The sequence below is a fragment of the Lipophrys pholis genome (genome assembly GCF_963383615.2).
Source record: "Lipophrys pholis genome assembly, chromosome: 15".
Lineage (NCBI taxonomy): Eukaryota > Metazoa > Chordata > Actinopteri > Blenniiformes > Blenniidae > Lipophrys > Lipophrys pholis.
In genome coordinates this window covers 6,149,025-6,172,425 of record NC_137642.1, presented here as the reverse complement: position 1 = coordinate 6,172,425, position 23,401 = coordinate 6,149,025, and the positions used below count along the sequence as shown (strand labels likewise).

The 23,401-nt window shown below is 40.3% G+C and overlaps 1 protein-coding gene across 2 annotated transcripts in view; it reads left to right on the top strand.

Annotated features, from left to right (window-relative positions):
- Positions 1-23,401, top strand: part of arid5b (AT-rich interaction domain 5B) — an 87,227-nt gene that overhangs the window by 36,313 nt on the left and 27,513 nt on the right. For both annotated transcript variants that reach the window (XM_080481399.1, XM_080481398.1), the window contains one exon: positions 4,819-5,049. In XM_080481399.1, the coding sequence (XP_080337525.1) occupies positions 4,819-5,049 (231 nt within the window). The remainder of the gene's footprint in view (positions 1-4,818; positions 5,050-23,401) is intronic.

Genomic DNA, 23,401 nt, shown 5'->3' with positions numbered 1-23,401 from the left:
GTCCACGTGCGTGTTGGGTTTGTGTGTGTGTGCTGCATGAATGGTTTTAATAATTTCTTTTGAAGTGGTCATCATATTGCAGTACAGTGGAAATAATTACGCTAATTGTGGGGAACGCAGCTGCTGTAAATATGTTATGAATGGGGTCCGTCTTTCCCGGAGCACGTTTTAGTGATTTTTATCCCGAGTCCAGCTTAATAAAACAAAAAACCCTAAAGTGGGTAAAAATGCTTTTTTTTTTCTTCTTTCAATCTGCTAAACCAGCTTGTCCTCCAAAATGCAAGGTGAAAAGCTGGCTAGTTAGCCACCCCTGAAATATTAACTTACTGGCAGAAATTCCCATGAATGTCATGACCAAGGGCTTTGTGAAAGCAGACAGGACGGTGAATAATTCATACCGAAACCGTGTTTCAAACTGCCCGACTTTGCTTCATCAACTGTTGAACCGTGTACTCGGCATTGTAAAGCTAGAAAAATATTAGCACTCCACTTCAAACAACAGCCTATAGGAGCGAGCCCGTCTGGAAAATGTGACATTGACTGGAGCTCAAAGAAACAATGCACATGCATAATTTGTCTGCTTTTACAGTGGCTGCATTTTGAATTATTATGCAGCGTTGTCCTTGGTTTCTGCTCTGAGGCACAGAGTGTTGTCCTATCGTGAATATATGATAGTAAAACAAGATTAAAGAGCTATTAGTATGAGTCCCTGCCCTCATGCCCCCCTGGGAGCGTTTGACCAGGGATTCCATGTTTTATTTAGCCTTGTTTTGTTAAATGTAGTCTCATATATCATCAACATTGGAGCTGAATCTACTTCTATTTACATGTTATGCCCTTTTTCAGGCAAACATTTAGCAATTTCAGGTTCTCACATATCAAATATTGTGTCCTTTGTGATTTTAATCTCACAAATTTGAAAATGTGCTCTTAGTCTTTTTGTAGTTGTTATGTTGTTTGATCAAGTAATATGTGAACCAATTTACGAGGCACAAAATGGAAACATTTGGGTATTGTTGGAGGTTATCTTAATACCTTTTTGTGCCTTTTTACAAGAAATCAAGACAAAATACTTAATCATAGACAATTATATGCCATTTTCATAATCTGTCAGAAAGTGCAAGTACATTTTTCAACATTGATTGCACTGAAATGTCCCCAAACTGAATATATTTCTCAACAGAAACTTACCTGAGAGGTTTAATCCTGAAAATAAATAACCAACAATAAACAGAACCCCCCCCCCCCCCCCCCCCCCCATCACATTATGCGGAACATCTAATTGTTTGTTGTTATGTGACAACATAAAGGGCTATTTCAGTATCTATATATACTCAGGTCATCTCCATTTAATGTTTTGTGGATACGATTTAGTCAGTTTTACAGAATCGCTGTTTATTGCCAGATTGAACTCATTAGATTTAGTCGAGCATGTAAATCTTCAGCAGTATAATCCAGCGGGGAACAAACACCAGCTCCTATATTGTCTTTAAAAATAGGGAAATGTCTCTCTTATAGCTTCAGATTAGCGCTTGCACAATAATTCTTCTGTGAAAAGACTTTTTTTTTTAAACCATCTTCTTCTGCTTGAAACATAACTGAGCATGTAATTAGCTGTAGATTATATTTGTGTTATGTGGGTGGCAGGAGATGCCGAGTGTTATAATTAACTAGCAGTAACCTGGAGCCTTGACAGCCAACTCTCTGTGTGTTAGCGGCATGAATAACATCAACATATAGGAGATGATTGAGGCGAGGATTATACAAGAGAAAATGTCATGACCGCACGCTGCCAGTAAAACTCAGGAACCTCTTTAGAGCGCTTTATGTCTGGCCTGTGTCTTTTTTGGTTTTTGTAACTTTATTCTCCTGCAGCGCTGTGTGTTATTTCACCAACATTGTACTTGCGTGACTTAATGTTGCGTGTTTATTTTACTGTATATAAGTCATAGCATTTCAAGGTGTGTATATGAGGCGCAGATGTCTGTCAGTTGATTCGCCACTGAAACATCTGAGTGGAATATCAAAACAACTATATGATGGACTGCCACAAAATGTCACACGCACATTTATACCCCTCTCAGGGTGAATTGGATAAACTTTGTTGATCCCTAAACGATCATCCAGAACCATCGGCAGATGACAAAATTTCAACAACGTTGAAAAAAACAACGCAATGATTTGTTCCCATGCTGCCTTGAAATATACAGATAGAGGAAACTACAAGTATATTTAAGTCAAACTGAAAAGGTGTTTGTGTATAGTAAAATCTGAATATATTAAGTTAAAATCACTCGTATTGTCATGATGCCAACATTTTAGTTGTTAAAGTCCTTAAGAAGTAGCCAAATACACACATTTGTTTAGTTTATTCTTGTGTCTGTGGCCTGGTTGTTGAGTTATCTTTAGATCAGTGTCAAATAATTGAGAAATAATAAAGATATGCATGCTTCAATTTTTCCTGCTTCCTCAGTTTTCATCAGTTTTTCAGGTTTAGTATGTGATTGTATGACAATATAACTTATTTCAGTGTTTTCAATACCAACCAGAGCTGAAGCTGGACCCTCTTTCTCATTTCCATCTGTCAGAAATGTTGTAAATTCCATTTTCCAAGATTCATCCGAGCCTAATTCAGGAAAAAAAAAAAATAATATGAATATGTGTACAATGTTGATGTGGTAATATATCATAACCATCCCATTGCATTAAGGTATTACACAGATGTATCAGTTTATCATGGAATAATGTGACAACCTTTACATTATATGGAGGAACTTTATCTCATGCACCATCAAATGTGGCGATAAATGCAAAATGATATTCTGCCAATGCAGCCTCTGATACAAGCTAATTTCCACAATTTTCAATATTTATTATTATTCATCAGCTGTAATCTCGCTCATCTCTTTCTAAATACACGCCGACTGCAGGCCTGATTCACATAGCCTTCTCTTTTTCTAAAGGTTATGATGTTCAGAGATCCTCAGATTGTTTTTGATTACCTTGTCTGTACATTTACTAGGCTGTAGTTTGCAGTCCTGTGAAGTTGAACTAATTTATAATTTGTAATATTATTACATTATTGGTTGTAGTTATTACATTCGTAAATGCCTTTTTAATGCTACTTTGATATTGGATAATCGCACAAATGGTACGAAAACTAATACAATCATTTTCAAAATGTTGTTACACGATTGGAAAGTTACTGCGTTATGGATTTTATTACATTTAAAATAAGTTGTACAGAGGGGCCATTTCTTTAAATACATGTCACTTTATGGAAAAGTCATTTATGCGATTTATGGCGCTATAATAAAATGGCTAATTCTATCAGTGGATCAGTTAGTTCTTAAAGACAGGATATATTACGCGCTCCGACCAGTTAAACTTGATATTGTCAGTGAACCCAGCTTCAGAGTTTCCCTAAATTATTTTCAAGTATTGTTTATCACAAATGTTATAACAGTCCAGCATGTCCCAGTTATTCAGCTCTTATTTCAACACATTTCTAACTCAACATACCGTTCAGTGCCATCATGTCGTCACTGTGATTGTGAACACGTTTGCAGAGCTTGTCACTTAGTTCTGTTCTGATGCGTATCTGTGTAATATTTAACCGTCTATCAGCATATCGCCCCGGTCTTTATGACGGTTTATTGTGTCAGCTCAGTTTGTACTTCCTGTCCTGAGGTTCTCCAAATAATAGAAGAGATTTCTTTTGCCAGCGAGTTGTCACAGGCGATAAGGCATGAGTCAAACTTCAACACCGGCGCTGTTATTCACAAACTCACTTAAAGGAAAAAAGCAGCACGCAACACGGCGTGGCCACTACCTGTATGAATCAGTGAATCAGAGTGCGCAATCACTCTTAAAAAGCTGTGTCCCCCCCCGCGACTTGTTTTGTCTATACTCGATTTTCACACATTTCAAGGTCTTGTCTAAACTGCTCCAACATGAACTTGCTTGTAGGAGAAAAAAAAAGCTTGTCAATCAGAATAGCGAGCATGAAGAGCTGTTTTGACATTCCTTTTCTCACCCCGGCAGCGATGCATGTCATGCACTTCAAGCATGCAGCTCAACAACATTACATGTTTGTACAGTAGACTTGAAAAGCCGTCTTGTCTGAGTACTCACATGTGTTATTACTACCAGGAATGGATGTGAAACTTTTTGTGAAAGCTGTTTAAAGTCACGATGAAACAGCAGCTTTATAGCATCTCCATGAACTTCCTTATAGACGTGAGGAAATCATTGTGGCTCAGGTCTCAGCAGGCAGCAGAGGTGCATGCATTTTCCATGAGAATGAAAAGATCAAGGTTAATCAGCAGTAAACACGTCGAGATTTATTGAATATTCATGAAAAAAAAATACAATTTATCTATGTTGCCATACATGTATAAAATGTTCCTTTATTTATTTACCTTCTTGGATTCACTATGAGTCGACACTTGCTCCAGAAGAACAAAAGTAAAGTCTGACATCTCTAATGTTACAGTCAAGCTGAGGTGGTGAGGAGTCAAAGGATCATATTCACAGCACACTGGCAGGAGATGTGCCAGAATATAACAGTATCCAAAAAAAAAGAAGAAAAGATCTATGAGAGAGAATAAAGTAATAAAAGCTGAAGAGAAATAGAAGAGTGAATGTGTCTTTAAAATTAAGTGCTACCATTTTGTACAACTCTTACAGGAGCTCCTGGAAAACAAAACGTTTCCCATTTCCCTGCAAAGCTTTCCTTCTTCGATGTCAAATTAAATTGTGGGTGTAATCTCCACGGGCGCGCTAACTGTGTGTCCGCTCTGTGTGTGTGTGTTTCAGGCCAGGAGGAGGACGGGCGGAAGGTCCTGGTCCTCAGTTACCCCCAGTATTGCCGCTACCGCTCGGTGCTGGCGCGGCTCAGGGAGCAGCCGTCCTCGCTGCTCATCGACCACACGGTGCTGGCGCTGGGCGGCATCGCCGCGCTGGGCGGGACCACGAGGATCCTGTACTGCCGCGACACCTTCGAGCACCCCACCCTGCTGCAGAACGAGAGCATCTGTGACGAGTTTGGTGAGTGTGGCAGCTGGAGGTTTGATTGTCGCCCCCGGATAAGTTTTCCCCATCAGCTCATCCCAAATGCCAACAGCTATTACAGTGGCGGTTTATGGCGTTTGGAGTGTTGCAACGTTGCGCCGCGAAACATCAGACTCTTCACGCCCTGATCTGTGAGCATAAGCATGCTTTCAAAAGCCACTCCCACAGTTTCAGTTCATCTCCAAATTCCAATTATGTCATTTGGGTTACCCAGACCATTTGTTCAAGTCGGCTTTTAGTGGAAAATTGGACATTTTGGATCAAGTCATTTAGTGCTATTGTGTAAAAATCCAGTAAATGAGCTTGAGTCCATTTAAAATGTTAATTTTGTGTTAGGCCACACAATTTAAATGAAGGCCATTAACCCTTTATCGGGCACCGGCCGGAACATTTCAACCTCAGAGAGCCAGCATAGCATAAATATGTGCATAGGTATTAACCATGCCTCTCTGAATGGGATCAACAGTCCTGTTAACAACTTCCTGACGGTGCATTTTTCTCCTAATCCAGTGGGCTTTCAATAGGAAATATGCTGAATTCACACATGAAAAAAACATCACATGACTCACTTGTTGGTTTTCAAGTTGAGAAGTGACACATCTGGGTGTGGAGAGAAGCGAGCTCACCAGATGAGTGAACCGCACTGCTCCGGGCTATGAAAGCTCCTATTTCCATATCATATCACAGTCTCTGTACAGTCGGTTAACAGTTTGCATTGTGGGTAATGTAGGCGCAACGTTCTGTGAGAATGTAGACAAAATGAATCCACTTTATCTGCTTCTGCTGTATTTATTTGCGATCCTCTCTCTGTGGTGACGCTCGTAGTTAGAAAGTGAAATCACAGATTTAATTGGCTTGTTTCTTCATTTCCTGGAGCAATTAATCCTTTTGTTCCGATAAGTGTTTTGAGCACGCAGCCAGAAAAAACTCTGGGTGTTTTTATTACACCTGAAACAAACACTGAATGTTGTGAAGCAGGAAAAAAAAAAGGACTCCCAATGTTCTGTTGTTTATCGCCCGGTATGAAGACGTCCGTGCCACTTTTTACACGCCGTCGAGGTGGAAATCATCCGTTTGTGTGCTGAGGTCTCAAATCGCACGTCACTGCGTTGTTTATGTCGTATGGTTGTCCTTTTTTATTCGAGTGAATGGAAGCCATCTGAACATGCTTTTGATCAGCGCTCTTTCAGTTTATTAGGTTTGAAAGAGGAATCCAAACTAATCCTCTCTTTGCTTTTCAATACACTCTCACAATGTTCTTTTTTTCCTCTTCTTTCTTCTTCTTCTTTTATTCTCAGTTTGTTTGTCCCCAGTGGGGTCCTTCTGTTTATGAACACAAGTGACTGCTGTTCAAACATCCTCATCAGTCACACCTATGAAAAGCCGTCTGTGGTTCCAGTGAGCAGGTCTGAAGTGCTGGGACACGTCTATTTGCCATTCACCGTGCTTTGGCTGCCGCTCATGAATCCACACATTTTATTAACCCCGCGCTGGTCTAAGACAAAGGAGTAATGCGATTCATCTCCCTTTATATTTCCTTTGCTTTGGTAGCTCAGCGGGCTCTTATGCAGCGTCAATTTGACATTCACAGTAACGGCTCCTCTGGTCAAAAGTCATTGTTTTTCTTTTCCTGTAAATTTGCCAGTAGGTAATTGCATTTTAAGAGAGCAGCAGAGGTGAGACCAGAAGGGAAAACGGTTTTAGGCATAGGAAAATAACTTATGAATAGTAACGCTAACATCCTGTGGCTGCTGTTGCTCATTCACTTGGCTCAATAATGCCATTCCTCTGTGAGCCACATTTAAGCTAAAGGTTTATTTTCATGGCCTCAGGGAATTCAACTCTCTCTCTCTCTCTCTCTCTCTTCCTTTTTTTTTTTTTTTTTTACGAAAGCAACCAAATTTTTAATGCTACTCACATGAAGGCTTACCAGGTTCGCAGCAGAGTTTTATTTCTGCTTGAACTGCTGCTCAGAGACTTGATTGTGATTTGTTTCAAAACAGCAGAGCTCAGTAATTTTCATCACTCTGGCAGGTGAATGAAGGCCTTGAGGGTGTCTTACTTATAGGCACACACACACACACACACACACACACACACACACACACACACACACACACACACACACACACATACACACACACAAATGTTTGCTCACATGCACTCAGAAACATACACAGCTGCTGAGTAAAGTTCTCTTGCCATTTCCTGGCGCCATATGAAAAAAACAGCTATAAACGGCATATTAAATCTGCCTTTATTAGGATAAATACCAGCACTGTGGACACGTAAGAAGCAATACTGAGCAGCTGTGAAATATTAAAAAGTTAAAAATTGATCTGGGGAACAATTTAAGGACTTTCTTCAATGCTTCCCTCAATGCTAATTCTGACCTTTTGGATTCTGCCAAATCTGCTGTGGCAGCTGTAATAGCCGTCCGTCTTGTCTAGGCTAATTCATGAAAGTGTGTCAGGCTACCTCGGGGGGTAAGAGAAGATGAGGGGGCTCAGTGAAGAGAAAAGAGCAGAAAAGGAAAAGGAAAATGTGTTATTGCAGAGTTTGAGCCAGCTTGTTGGTACAGTGTTGTGTGAAATGCAGCCATCAGATGAAAGCCTGGCGGTGAAAATCCAGGCGATTCCTGGAAGCCGGCTTGTGGATTCAACACGGCACTACAGCCGTTGCATGTACAGCATAATCACGTTGAGATTTACTGTCTAATAAGCAGCGTATGTTTTTTTTTTTTTTTTTTTTCCTGCTCACGTCTATTTGTATTTCAGGGGATGAGTAATGTCAAATCTGCACGCTCAGCCTGCTGCAGTGTTGTACATAAAACCTTTGTTTCCTCTCAGTGTTGCGCTCTGATTTTACTCGGTAATGATGATTTAAACCGGGTTGCTCTGGATAAACCCAACACTTTCTCCCATGTTGCCTTTTCGACCAGCTTGAGCAAAACTGCAGTTGCGTCAGTTTCCAGATCTTTAGTCCTGTGATCCATATTCATGTTGAGCATCGCCTGTCACCCCTGCAGCTGCTTTCCTCACAGGGAATGACACAGTTTTTGTTTATAATTATCATGCATTCTCTGCCAGCGTGGATTGATTATACCCATGCTACTTCGTGTCCCCAATTTAATTTCTTGCCAGGAGGAATGTAATATCGTACCACTGTGAAAACCCACAAACGGGAAATATAGATGGGTTCTTTACTTTCTGTACGCACACTCATGTACTGAACAGGAAAAACCTTATATAAGTCTAACGAAGGTGTGACATACTGTACTGTAATAATATTTGCATTACTGAGGCTCCTCTGCTGTGAGAAAAACCCAGAAATAGTTCTGAGTGGGCCAAATGTTCGCGGTGCTGAATGACAGATGACAAGGTTTAGGTTGTTGTTATAAGATGTCACAGCTCCGTTGAGTGTATTAGTCACATTAATTTGGCGGCGATACTGCATTCGCTACAAAGCAATAACATAAACATTTGTAAGCGCGACCCCAGAGGTGCTGTATATGATACATTTTAACAAGATGGCCATCTGTTCGGGAAAATATTATTGGCAGCATTTTTTTCCTTTTTCTCTGATTTGAAAGTTATGCAGTCAAACTGCTGACCTTCCTCTCCCCCTCCCTCCCCACAGCCCTTCAGAAACCCAACACTCCTTGTGTGCACACTGCCTAAATCAACAGCATTTTGAAAGTTAGTGAGGCAATCATGTTTGAGTCAGTTGAGAAGAGCTGCTCGCCCCCTCCTCTTTGCTCTTTCTCATTTGTCCTATATTCCCCAGGTCTCTCTCCTTGGAACAGAAACTATATATTTCATGCTCAGCTCGGTGTGTTTTGTTTGAAATATCTCTCACTCAGAGCCGGTTTGATTTTTATTAAAAAGAAACATTTTCAGTGCAATCCTTTGGAATCCTTTTTCCTAATCCTCCAGGGTGGGAGGAGTATAAAAAACAATTTATTGCTTCAGTATATTAACGTTGTCCAGATGCAGTGATCATAAACTGAATTTTACAGTCTATTTTTGTGCTGAGGTGCGTGCGTGCTAGTTCCGTACATGCGTGGCTGGATTTGGGTTGTGCTTTGTATGTATTTATGAAGTCTGAGTTGGTTGTTTCTGGGAAAAAAAAAAAATCCTTTTCCGTAGCTTGTTTTCAGACTGAAACTGATACTGAGACAAGCTGTGCAGCAGAAGAGGAAAATAAAAGATATAAAAATAGTAAACATGCTGAAGCCATGTACTTGGAGATGGTATCTTATGAAAACACTGTGCAGGCTTGATTGGGCTGGGTCACCAGATGAACATGCAGCATGATGTCATTGTTTCCACAACTTGAACCACTTTCTCGCTGCTCTTTAAACATGAAATGTGATTAGATGAAATATGCATATGCCTGTATCGTCCCACGACAGCCCCGTCTGTTAATGTAATAGGCAAATTGCTTGCTAAGCTCATGTTTTCCCATCTCCTCTGCAGATTTGTGTTAACCACCAGCCCATGAATTTTTCATTGTCCATATGTCATGGTATACGGAGGCCATAGAGGAGGATTTTAGAGGAGAAAAAGAGCACAGTCTGTGACTATACAGGCAGATTTCATAATCAGGACATGAACTGTATATAGAGAGGGGCTTTGAACATCTGGTGAAGAGATGCTTACACAATGACACCGCACATCACCGTATATTTGTGTAACATGATATTTCATTATTTAAAGAGAATTCACGCACTTCTACACCTTTAGCTCTGTTCACGCAGCAAACATAACCAGTGTGTATACACACAGGTTCAGTTTTATTGCTCTAATGTACCTGGCATGCAGAGGCAGAATCAATACCACTGTGCTATTTTAACTAAAAGCATTTTCTTCCAGCGGCAGCAGCATTAGCCCGGCTTCTGGGTTGAATAAGGTGCAATCTTTCTGATTATCCCTATTATGTCATCAGCAACACACCAGCTCCACACATATTGCTTTGCATTGCTGCTTATCTATTTTTAGCAAATAGTACAGACAGATAAATAAGCACCAGGGTAGGCAAGAAACCTCTCAGAGATCTAGACCTGTTATTTTCAGTGCAAAGGTTCCTCAGAGGAACAGCTGATCGAGGATAATTGACTAGTAGAGCCACAAAGAAGCCCAGGTAGACTTCCAGTGCCACACGGGTGTATGTACTTGTTATATTTACAAATTATAATGCAGCTTAAGAAAATCACATATACTTTCAGTGACATAATTTGTACCGGGGACTGTTTTTGTCACCCAGCAACTCTCTCTTTCTACAAACCTGCTCCTCTTGACTGAACTGAGCAACCACAGCCACGACTTGAGTCATTTTAATCTGTTCTCAAGTTTTTTTTAGTCAGTATCTTGTTAAGTATACGATTAGGCTCAGCAGCAATTAAATACAACATAAAACAGTAAAAGGTTGTGATGACCATGAACATAAAATATTAATCTGTCATAGACGGCAAGTTTTCTATTAACAAACGGGACTTTATTAAATATATTGCGTGAGGCAGCAACTTACAAGGCATTTCAAATTTTTATCAAGCAGCCATTAATTTGGTAGAAAGTGAGAATTGAACAGCATGATGTTTTGTAGAGGCAAATAAAGTATTCATCTACTTTAAGTGCAGTCGTTTTCATCTCACAACAGGAGAAAAGTCACTTTGCAGAAGCATAAAATGCTATTTTTGTATGCTGGGGATCCAATACAGTAAATCATTTAATCACCATTTTATTGTCCTGCTGTCATCACATGTTATTGCGGCGACTGTAAGGAAACCTCCCCCTGCTGCTGCGTTCATGAAGCTCAGACATCGCAGTGTTGGAGCTGTTTGCATGCGAGAGCTCTCTTTACACCACGTTCATGTCGTCTCAGGTGTTGTGAGGAGCTCCTGAAGCGGTATTATGTGTGAGCACAACACCGTGTAGTTGAGTGTAGTTGGTATCAGCCGTGGTTTTCCTGAAAACTGGAGCGCATTTGAATGCACCACTGAAGAGTCAGTTTAGACTGGCTCCTACTTGCAGCTGCAGAACTGCAAGAAAAATGATGACAGTGATGAAATGTTGTGCGCAAATGATCACCTAAAACAGCAACTGTGTTGTAACACCTATATTCAAATCTCGGCATGCTGATGGCTGCCAGGAATTCAGGAAAAACAGGACATTATCACAATTCACTAGAAAAACAAGTGCAACTCACATTTTCCCCCAAGACTTTAAAAAGTCTTATAAATTAGAAAAATTAAAAAATGAACGCCATCATGTGCCATGGATCTATTATGTAATCCGTGAGAAAAGTGAAAAGTTGACTAAAGCTGCACATATTAATACAATTATAGTTTTGAAATGTGTCTCAATGGGATTTCTTTCCTCTCTTTCGTTAGAGGTTATAAGGTCTTGCTGACACATCTCTTACACTATCCAGTAATACGTTTCTGTATTTCCAATGAATACGTTTTGCAACAAGTTTGTGAAATGCTTCTCCAATTTGTCAAATGTCACTTTCTTTACGCAGATAAAGCGTCATTATTTTTCATATTTCATCAGATTGTCAAGATATGAGACTCAAATCACATTTTCAAGGCAAAGGAGTCAAAAACAGTGTAAATATTAATATAGAAGTTTAGAAGTTTAGAGCACAAATGTCAGGCTTTGTCTTTATTTACACAAAACAACACAAGCAGCCCCTATTTTCATGTATCGCACACCTATCTACTTCAGCTTTATTAATACATGACGAAACAGGAAGTGTTTATTAAAGTTTATCATACAGATCAAGATGACACAAGTATGAAATCCAGACTGTGGGGGTGAGTTTGAAAACAATGTCTTCCGAGACATGACGAGGACGTTAGTCTGCAGAGAAACACACAAGAATGTCAGTGTGTCCGCAAAAGGTTTTGTCATAAGTGCAAACAATATGAATATCTTCATCATGGACTCATACTTCTCTGCTCTTGAACTACTGAGAACATCTGGAGCCGATCTTATCTACATGTTTTTATGGTCAAAGTTTAAACCTCCGAACTGATTGAGATCAAACTGCGCTGACCTAAAATGAATACGAGATATTTATCCATGACGTGGACTCTCTTCCGTCGTATTTAATTCTTCACCGTGTCTCAATTTCTTTGTGTATTTATGCATTTGTTTTCTTTTTCATTTCCGGCTCTTTTCATGCTGGTTAGAAGGCTACTTACTATTCAAGAGGCTTAACAGATGATTATCAGGGTGATAAGTCAAGTAAGGACATATAGTAAATATATAACGACAATAAATGGGAAAAAGCTGTGCTGTGAATAATTGGCGACATTGGAAAAACTTGTACCATAAACGTGTCCTACACTTTTAGGTTAGGTGATTAAGCAGTTTGCGTGCTCATGACACAAAAATAAAACTTTGACAGCTCATTATCATTGTTGTTGATGAAAAGATAGAACCGATGTGTACATTTTTTTTTTCTTTCTCCCAGAGTGGTTCTGTGTAATTTGAAACACTGATAAACTATAGAGCATGTTATTAATTACTTTACACTTGAGCTGAGGAGGCTGGCTTGACCTCATTCATAATGGCTCAGATGATTATTCCATTAATACTCTTGTCAAAAGTTGAAGAAGTACCGTTAGCGAGCACGATTTAAATCAAGCAAGATTATATTTACACGATGAAACGATTGGGTAGGTTTGTAGCTGTCAGGAGCTACACGATGAGTCACTTTTTTTTTTTTTTTCTTTTTTTCTTTTTCACAAAAAGCCCAGACGCGAGCTGTGATACAACTTCTGAATGTCCCTAATAAAGTTGCCAGAACGGCGTGTTGCAACCTGGACAGAACGCCTCTGACTCATCTGTGTAACTATGTTGTTTACAAAGTCGGCTGCAGAAACGCCTCTGAATGCAGCCTCTTTTTTTATTATTTTTTTTTTGGTGAGGTTAAGTGTTGAGTGCCTTTGTGCAGGTAGGAGCTTGTCGCCGGTTGTTATCCCTGAAAAGAGGTTGTGTAACCCACGTGACGTCACAAAAAAAATCATTGTGACAAGCTGATTCATGACGGCAGCAAAGTGAGGATTAAACTGTTTGTGATGACTGTCATTGATGTTTCCAGTGGGGTGTTTTTTTTTTTTATATATTTTATTCCCTCAAATGACACAGATGTTTCCCGGAAAAGGGAACGCTTACTTAAGCAGTGACACTGCTGGCAGCTGCTTTAGAGATTTGTTTACAAAAGTGCTACTTTTTGGTTAATATGCGGCTTCGCTCATGTTGAGGAAGCAGAGAATACAAAGACAGGAAGAGCGCTTGATGTTTGTGAAACCAACTTCTTAAGTCCCTGAAATACAATACATTAGCATATAAACAAGGAGAATAATGCACAGAAAGATAAAAGTGTCCATTGGCCTATATTGTTACGGGGAATGATGATTATTTATGATCACTGTGGCTTGATGCTGTGTAGCTTTTCAGAATGATAAAGTCCCTGTGATTGGGCTCATTGGCCGACTCAATCCCATCAAGTGTAACTAGAGCGTGATCTATTAGAATACATATGTTTTATTGATGTATGGGGTCCATGTTTATCCTGGCATTCATTTATTTATGGGTCGATGCTGTGATTTTCTTTTTTTTTCTTTCCTCCAGTAATGAATAGGATAAGCCTTGAAGCTTATCCACTGCTCCCTTTCATCTCTCTTTCTCTCTCTCTCTCTCTCTCTCTCTCTCTCTCTCTCTCTCTCTCTCTCTCTCTCTCTCTCTCTCTCTCTCTCTCTCTCTCTCTCTCTCTCTCCCTCCAAAAGCCAAATTGAAATACTGTATTTTTAAAGCCCCAGTCCCACTGAGTTGTTGCTGCAGTCTGTCAGTATCAATGATGTGGAAGCGTTTGAAGGTTATCCCGTTTTTAGCAAATCCTCCAACATTATGTAACTTTGACTCTGTTTTACATTTGGCACTCTTGGAACAACAGGGTGTGTGTGTGTGTGTGTGTGTGTGTGTGTGTGTGTGTGTGTGTGTGTGTGTGTGTGTGTGTGTGTGTGTGTGTGTGTGTGTGTGTGTGTGTGTGTGTGGGACAGTCCCTCTGTGAGCTCTTAATATTTCTTTGCAAAATGGGATTTACTGTTTAATTTTCTCCCCTGGAACAATAGCCATTACAAGCTTCTCGCCAACACTCGGCGAAGTGACATGTTCACTTGTCAGATATTCACAGGCTTTGTTGTGTTGTAGTGAATCTGCTTCATTTTCGGTCCCGACAGAGAAGCAGCGTTGTTACTTGTCACAGTTTGAATACGCACAGAGAGACATTGTGCCTGGCTGGACTTGAGCCAACACCAAAGCGTTTTCTTTTTCTCCCCCCCCCCCCCCCCCCCCCCCCTTTTTTTTTGGTCCACCCCCCTCTTTCTTGCATAATTACGCCGTGCATGCGTGCGTGTGTCTCGAGATAAATACTGGACGATATTATTCAGCTCACCCGGGTCAGAGGTCATCGCATTCCTCAGCGAGGGTGCCAATCAGTGGATCTGGGTTAAGATCAAACCCAGCCGTGTCTCAAATGAGATGTGTGTTAATAAGTACTTAACAGGCGACGCTGCCATCATGAGGCAATCACATGAGGTGGATAGAAAGACGTGGGGAGGAGAAGAAAACAGGCAGAAATTTAAAGGAGCGGTTTTCGCTTCCTGTAATTACGGCTTATTTTGGCTCCGAATTAAGTTTGTGAAATTTCCCTTGTAAAAACATGTAACACTGTAACATAATTTCCTATTTGCTTTACAAATGGAAAGCTTGAGTCGACAGCCTTTATGAGTTTGCGCAGCGCTAAAGAACACACATTCACACCCCTGTTGAAACACACACAGCAATGAATCCGATGAGAATGATTTCATAATCCATGGCAATAATAAACTTCTTTGAACTGTTTAATTGGCTCTTCCTGGAACGGCACGGCTTCGCTTCATTTGATCTGATGAAAGAGTAATGTTGCTTCTCCCCAGGGGGAGCATGCACAACGGCGCACAAATAATGAATTAAGAACACTACCCCTTTTTTTTTCCTGTTTTCCAAATGACTGCCATAATAAAGCAGCAGAATTCATATTACGCTTACACCAGTTTCCCCTAAATTGCTTTCATGTTTCCTTGCTTATGTATTTAATTTTGAGAGCCTGTTTTAAGTGAAAATAATCCTGATTCCTGGAAGGGTAATGGATTGAGGTCACAGGGAAACGGATTGTCATCTCAAAGACATTTGGAAATGTTCCAGAAACATTCCTCACGTGTGATTTATATTTTGCTTCCCCTATGGTAAAAAGTCCCACTGAAACGTGCACACTTCTGGAAAGCGCTCACATGACAAGCACTGACATTTGATTTGAAGGCATGAGGTGTATGTAAAAGGGAGAGTGAAGTAGGCTATGCAAAATGCGGAGAGAGAAATATGTAAAATTGAAACTGACAAAGTCATGATGGTTCGGGAGAATGTCCTCTTTCCCAGACTGAGGAATATTAGCAGTGACAGTCTGAATGGAGAGCCTGTGTACAGCAACAGTATGGTCACAGAAATGAGCTCATTACTGGCAAATACAGTACATTATGTATGTGCACACTCACGCATACCCACATTTATCTTATTATACTGCTGCTGCAGAGGATATTCCATTAACATATCCTTCTGCTAATTGTAACTCTGAACATGCCAGAACCTCAAGGCAAGGAAATCTGTGTTAAACCGCCCCTCCAAAAAACAAAAAACACAACTTTAACTGAAATTATGATCAGGAGATTTATCCCTGAAAATCTCTTTGCTTGGTATGGCTTGTCAGGAAATCCTTAACACACACACACACACACACACACACACACACACACACACACACACACACACACACACACACACACAGACACACGTGCACACACGTGCACACACGCACTCAGTGCTCGTGGCTCGGAGAAGCCAAAAGAGCGATTTACATGATTTTATAAGTGTGAGATAAAAATATGGGAGCGTATTTTTAATGTCCTAGTAAACACACACACTTGCTGGGATGTGGGCTTGTCTCCATGGCAACGCGAGTCGGAGCGTGCCCGGCCTAGCGTTATGACAGTTTCTCCTGATGATGATTGATAATTACTACCTGACTTGTTGTCCCCGTCTCCACAAACATATGGCGGGAGCTGCCCTCCGCCGTATATCTGCCAAAATGTTCCCTTTTCTGATAATAGCTTTTTAATGTTGCGTTTTTAATGTTGCGTTTTGTTGTGCATGCATAGCAATCTCACCCCCCCCCCCCCATGCAAGCTTACACACACACACACACACACACACACACACACACACACACACACACACACACACACACACACACACACACACACACACACACACACACACACACAAAACTCCACCCCTTTGTAATTACATTTGCTGCCGCTCACATAGTTATTACAGAAAGGAAAGAGAAATAGATAGGAGACGCAGGAGAGTGGGAGAAAGTCAAAAACAGGCAGAGGAGGGAGGGAGGTGTGTGTGTGTGGGGGGGGGGGCTTGGTTTCTCTTTGAATTGATGCATTCTTCTTGGTGCTACTCGTTTTAAATTTGACAAATTGCAGGGATTAACACAAAGAGAGTGTTTCTTACAGTATAGTCACATATTAAAATATAAAGAGCAGATAATAGCCGGTGCGTGGAGCTGTAGTTTAAAATGGCAAGCCACACTCTTTATTCCAAATCCGTGCGTGCGGCGGTATTTTATTATGCACTGTGTTTGCATGCATAAAGCTCATATTTAGATGCAATTGGAAGCAATCTTGTTATATTCACAGAGGCCATAGAGGAGGACATCAATCTATAAACATGATTTATCTACTGTGCACTATCTAGCAAGGCATTAGCATAGTCCCTCTACTGTGGGTCTTATTACCTGACTGTATGCGGAAAGCTCAGACTAAAACTTCAGACCTGACCAGCATTTTAAAACAGCAATAAATCAGTATTCCTGTTTGGTCTTCTTTACTCAAATTGCACCTGCAAACGCAACATAATTGGGAAAGTTCAGTTGAGTTCATAGGACAAAAAATGTGATAATTAATCATGTTTTTCTTAATTATGAGCATTTGCAGGCTTGGTCTCCTTCCCAGTGTGTGTAGGAGTTACATTTACATTTGTTTATTTCTTGATTTTTCTCCTTCATCTGCTCATAAAGTTCACCGGCTACTGCGACCTCTGCTGCCAGTTCCACGTACATTATCGGCAGCACGCTCGCTCTCCCTCTCTTGCTCATCGTGTCTCGACTTGTGCAGGCTCAATCAGATGAACTTATTAGCTCCAAGTATCTTGATTTTACGTGCCTGCAGTTCCAGATGCGCAGAACAGCTAGTTCACCCATATCCCATCGGCTCCTATAATGCGCGGCGCACCTGCAGCAGGCAAAAGCGCGGCGCTCTGTGGAAGCCAGAGTCATTTCTAATACTGTGTGATTGAGGTCTGCCACAGGCTATGGCAACAGACAGGCTCTGTGAAGGAGATAATGATGCATACACACACAGCTGTCAGTCAGCCAGCTAAGGGGAATCGTCTTTGAGGAAAATAAAAACAGACTGTAGCTGATATAATGCAGTATTTGTATAGGAAATGATAGGTTTGGGAAATAGAGTGGAACGGGGATGTCAGAGTAGTTGGGGGGTGGGGGGGGGATCTGGTGAGAATCTGAAAAGCAGAAAATCTCACGTGGATTTCCATCGTCGCAGTGTCAATATATTTATGCATCCATTGCGAACACTTCCACAAGTTCCCATTAGAGAGAGAGAAAGTTTGATTGGAGGGTAAGAATAGGTTTCTGTCCACAGACCACCAATCATGCAGATGGTTATAATTTGTCCAGGTGTCTCTTTTGTGTTTGGCTTGTAATGCTGAGAGACGACACTGAACAATGCCTCTGCCTTTTCCACAATTGCCCTTGTTGGAAATACACAGAAAAATAACTTGTTTTTGATGAAAGACCCGAGAAAATTTCAAACAGTCATTTCTCCCCCCCAGTTTTTATCTTGTTTCTACGGCTGCTAGTTTCCAATTTATCTCTTGATCTGTACCAAAATACTTGTCCAAATAAATAATATGGGAGTATTTTCACAACCAATTTTCTCCTTCTATTGTTACTATAAAACAATATCAGGTGTAATGGGTGTTTCCTGATCCTGCATCCAGTAGAAATACGCCCGTCTCGCCTCGTCATGTGTCCTTGGGCAAGATGGCCGGCGTCATTGTTGCGCGCGTGGATGAGCAAATTTGAGTAGCTCTGAGACAGCTGAAGTGAAATGAGCTTCATGCCGGTGATTGGCTGCTGCTGCTGCTGTCATTCTAATGAGACACGCCCCCTTCTCCTATGGAGAGAAATAAGAAAACTTGACAATGAACAGATAATCTAATGTTTGGGGGAATTACATTAGTGAGAAACCTTATTTTTCTGACGTAGTAACTCGCTTCTCGGCATCAAGCGGCAGATCAACCCACTGGCAGTTCGATAAGAAGCCAGAAGAGCTGAAGACAGAAATTTTCCAGACAAAATGAACGTTTGATTTAGATCATGTAAAAAAAAGACTCCAAATCCAGAGTCATGCTGCTCTGTGTCTCTTGGATGTGAACCCAAGCAGCTGTTTTTTTCACTTTTCCTATAACAATTTTATAAGGTCATAATATGCCAGTCTTGTGTTTTTAGCCTTTCTAAAAGACAGTTTGAGCAGTTTTCATGTCTCAATGTAAGAACCAAGGGAACTTTGCCATCAGAGACAAAAAAAAAAAAAGAACTAGAAAAGAAAACAATCACAATCTGATTTGTTCTCACACACCTGAAGCAAAAGAAAAACCTGTTCACAAGAAGCAGTTGAGGACTTGCGGATGAGTTGGCTGCACCTCTGGGGACTATTGTCAGACCTCTTCCTCTTAACAGGAGGGACTAATCCCCGCCTTTCACTCAACCACATGCTCCACATGCTTCTTTTTTTTTTTTTTTTTTGCATGTGTCAATAGTGGGAACACAAGTTCCCGATACAGGTACTCTTACTAAACACGCGCCTGTTTACTGACTCCAGTGGAAAATCTAAATCTCTGCTCAGTGGTGATCTGTTTAAAGTTCCCTCTCACTCTTTTTTTTCTTCTTTTTTTTTCTATTCTCTTCCTCTCCATCTGTGTTACATTGGAAGGTGAGTTTGTTGTTGTTGAAGGCCGGGCAAAACTTAGACGTGTTTGTGTAATAACAGTAACCAGTATCCATTGTTGTATCTCGGAAGCAGCCAAACGCATTCCTCCTCATTAAATTCAGAACAGCTCTCAGGCACAGCCGTGTAAAAATATCTTCTTATGCTGCATTCATGGGCAACAAAACAGGTGATACCAGTGATGAAAATATTTCAGTATTATTGATGTGAATTCCCCCAGGGACGACTTCATGCTAAATGCTGTTCTCTTGTATTCTTTTTTAAAAATTTTTTTATTATTATTATTTAGCTGTGAAAATCTTTGCTCTTCATCAATGGTAATCTTCTTCTGTATATTTATGAGAAATTAATTAACACTCGTATCATCCATCAACCTACGGAGGTTTTGATGATTAATAAAAACAGTGTACTGTGTCCACCCACACACTCTGTCTCACTATGTGGGCGCATTGTGTAATTTTTGATGATTGCCTTGATAGAGATGCTCCAAGTATTAACTGTTCATTACTCTCTTTTTTTTTTTTTCTTCCCCTCCCTCCCTCTGTCTTTTTCTTTTTTTTTTCTTTTTGCGCTGTCAGTGTGTCTCAGATGACTCTGAGCCGAATCATGCCCGAAGCACAGGAACGGAGGAATAACTCTCCTGTCAGATGTGACAAAGTGAGAATTATGAGCACGTCAAAAACGCCTGGTATTACTAGGTGAAATCTGACGTTGGCTACAGTCAGCAACATAATTACGGAGAGCGAAGGAGCTCTTAATGCTGATTTGAATCCAGGAAATCAAGAGCGTAGTTTTGGTTTTGGTCACGGGGAGTGACAGTGAAGTCTGCCGTTGACAGACAAAGAAAGTGTTTCTCATGTATTTTAAAGGTGCCCTGAAGTTCTCATGCAAACTGAAAAACGCGCATCCTTGAGTATTAACAAGCTGTTGAATGCACTTTGTCCTCATGAAAAATTTGCAAAGCAGATGTATTTTAATCCTGCATTATTTACATCCATGTTTACCAGCTTGTAGCGACTTCCTCTCTCCTTTCGCTGATGCATTGCTGCGTCGCTTGACCCATTTCTGTCACCTCTACATTTTTGGAATAGTGTGAAACCATTGGCAGGGTTTTGCATTGCCGGCGTGCAATTGAGCCATTTCATCAAGGTTTTCGAGTCTCTCAGTGCAAAGCCATAGTCGCCCCATGGTCACAACAGACACAATTATGATGAATAACATCAGAATGTTCTTTTAGATCATAGAGAGCGCGTGCTGATAATTATCTTTGATGAATTAATGAATGGACATCTTTATGAACTCCTCTCTTCTTTAATCTGGATTTTTATAGCGAGACAGTAAGAGGTCATCACAGAGAGAGATTAAAGTGGGCCTTTTAACCTGAAACAGTAAATGGAGGTGGTTAATGTCTATTTTTGAACACCCAGTAGGAATGGTCTCCCTGCGTAATGTAATATCTATTCAAAATGCAGATAAAACTCATTTTGATTTGTACTGTTTAGCTGTGTTGTGCTGGATGTGGACCCGACAGATCAAAATAACAGCTGAACAGGGCAGCCAGCAAAACCAGCCGATACCATAATTTAGGATATACTGAATTTCAACTGTTTTGCCATCACTGAAAAGGTTTCATGTAATGTCATCACCCTCTTAAACTGATGGCCACAGTATTTTTTATTAAATGAAAAAAGAGAATATTGGATATTTTATAATATCGTGTCACTCAGGCTGTTATACTAGAAGGCAAAAACAACATGACGTGTTCAACTCAGGATGTATACTTCTTTTTTTTTTTAATGTATTTTCTGTGCAAGTTTCTGAGTATCAATTTGGTTTGGTCCAAAAAGGACATAAGTCATTAGTTCACCAGTTTTGTGTATAGACATTTAGTGTGCCTTTTCAACTCCCAACAAGGCCCTGTGTATTTACATATATTATTTTAAAGGGATGGTGTTGTAGTGGTTAGCACTTTCACCTCATAGTGGAATACAAGTTCGAATCTCAGCTGAGCTGGAGTTTGCTTGAATTGTAGTTTCCTCCCACAGTGCACAAAATGTGCATTTTAGGTTAAATTGGTGTCCAAATAGTGTTTTTTTTTTCTTCTTCTTTCATTTGTATATAATTCAAATGACATTTTACCAAATTTCTAAATGTGTTTATATGACACGTTCATGTAACTCGTGTACAAAATACGTCTAACGCTGCCAACAAAACGCGGTGGAAAATGGCACACCTGACGGCCCTGCATGCGAACGTCAGACGAAGCGCTTCCTCAGAAATGAATTTGAAACGATAGAAACATTAGCTCAAACATGTGTCTCGAAAGAATCACTTCCCGAAAACTGTGGTCAGGAACATGCCATCCTCCAGCAAGCTATGGAAAAAAAAAAAAGAGAGAGCGAGAGAGAGAGAGAGAGCTCTTGAAATCCCTCCAACCTCTGAGATCTCTGATGTATAGTGAAGACGGGCCGTCGCCTGTCACTGCTGGCTGAGGAATCAGTCATCGACTGTCTTTTTTATATTCTCTGTGGTACTGTTGGCTTGCTGCTCGGAGCCTCCCTTGTCACTTCCTTGTGCCTCCAGTGGAGTTAAAATGTTCCACCAAAGTGTAATATCACTCCACTGATCACACATTCAACGCTCCGCTGCTCCACAGATTAAGGTCTGCGTCTCAAGAGTTACATCAGAGGGTGTTTTGTATCATGATTTGTAATGTATTATTCATTATTTATTAGCTTTTCAATCCTGTTATTAGTCTGTTTGCGTTCTGGCAGGTGCTGTTGTTGCCACTTATGACAATAGATGCTTTTTTCCCCTACTTTAATTAAAAGAAACAAATCAGAAAAGTTCATTTATTTCAGAAACTAAGTAACCTCATTTCATAGATTTCTTCTTTTTCTTTCTTTCAATCTTTTTTTTTTTTTTTTTTTCACACACACGAGCACTTCCAGTGTTCAAATATTGTCTCTGCCGGTGTTTTATGAGTTGCTGTAAATTTCCAAGGCACTGCTGTAATCCTGTATGTCAGACCTGAGTGACCTTCTTTGTCTGTTCGTGGGCGTATTCGCAGGCACAGGTACATTTACAAATCCTTCCCAGGGGAGCGTTGCTTCTCACCTGCGCAGATACACATCTCTCCGGGTCACTGGAGAATCTTTAAAATCCTCTCTGACCCCTGACTATCCGCGCCATTCACAGGACGCAAAGAACCAAGTCTTTGCACTTTCCATAGATGTTAATTTTTGAGTTTTGCCCCCGACGTTTAAAGATAAACATCTGTACTTCCTCCTTAGATTCTTTAAACGTTCATGTTCTGACCTGTGTCAAAACAATTCACAGTTACTGTAAAATAATGAAAGCAGCCTACAGGAATTCTTCAACCTAATTGAAGTTTATGAATTCAAGAGTGATAGAGTTCAATAAAAGTGGCAGACAAAATCAGGGGAAAGGAATTTCACAAAAAGATAAATTAGTTTCTAAATCAAACCTATGATACAAGTTGAATCATGATGTGCTGATGATTACGCTGTTGAATCCACACTGACAAACATAGTATTGTAATAACAACAGTTATTTTTTGTGTTCACACATGTTCATAGATACACAGTATGTGCATGTGAACACTCTGTTAAAAAATGCACTTTTATATTGATAAATAAAAAAAAAATAATCCTTCTTAATTTTGTACTTGAGTACATTTCAGAACCTGTTCTTCATATTTAGGTATTTCTCTGTTTTCCAAAGCCCATTTCCTCTATATTTGAGTAAGGAGTGTGAGTAATTTTGCCTTTTATGATCCCATAAAAGAAAAGGCTTCAAATTGCAATGTGAATTAATCATAAGCAGGAATCCAACTCCTAACTCTTTCACTTTCAGTTGTGGTTAAATTTGCTTGTTGTTTCTTGCTGCTTTCCTGGTTAGACAAGGGCTTTTTTTTTCACCTTATACAGGAGGTGGATTATATTTCAAGACTCGCGCTGCTCTGCATTGTATTGTGTTCTGTCCTGAGGGACATAGTGTACCGTACCGACAAAGCTATGTATTGCAACATGAATGTTACCTTTGGCTGCAAGCTATGCCGATAATTGCTGAGTGGGTGTCAGACCTTTGGTGAATTTGCAG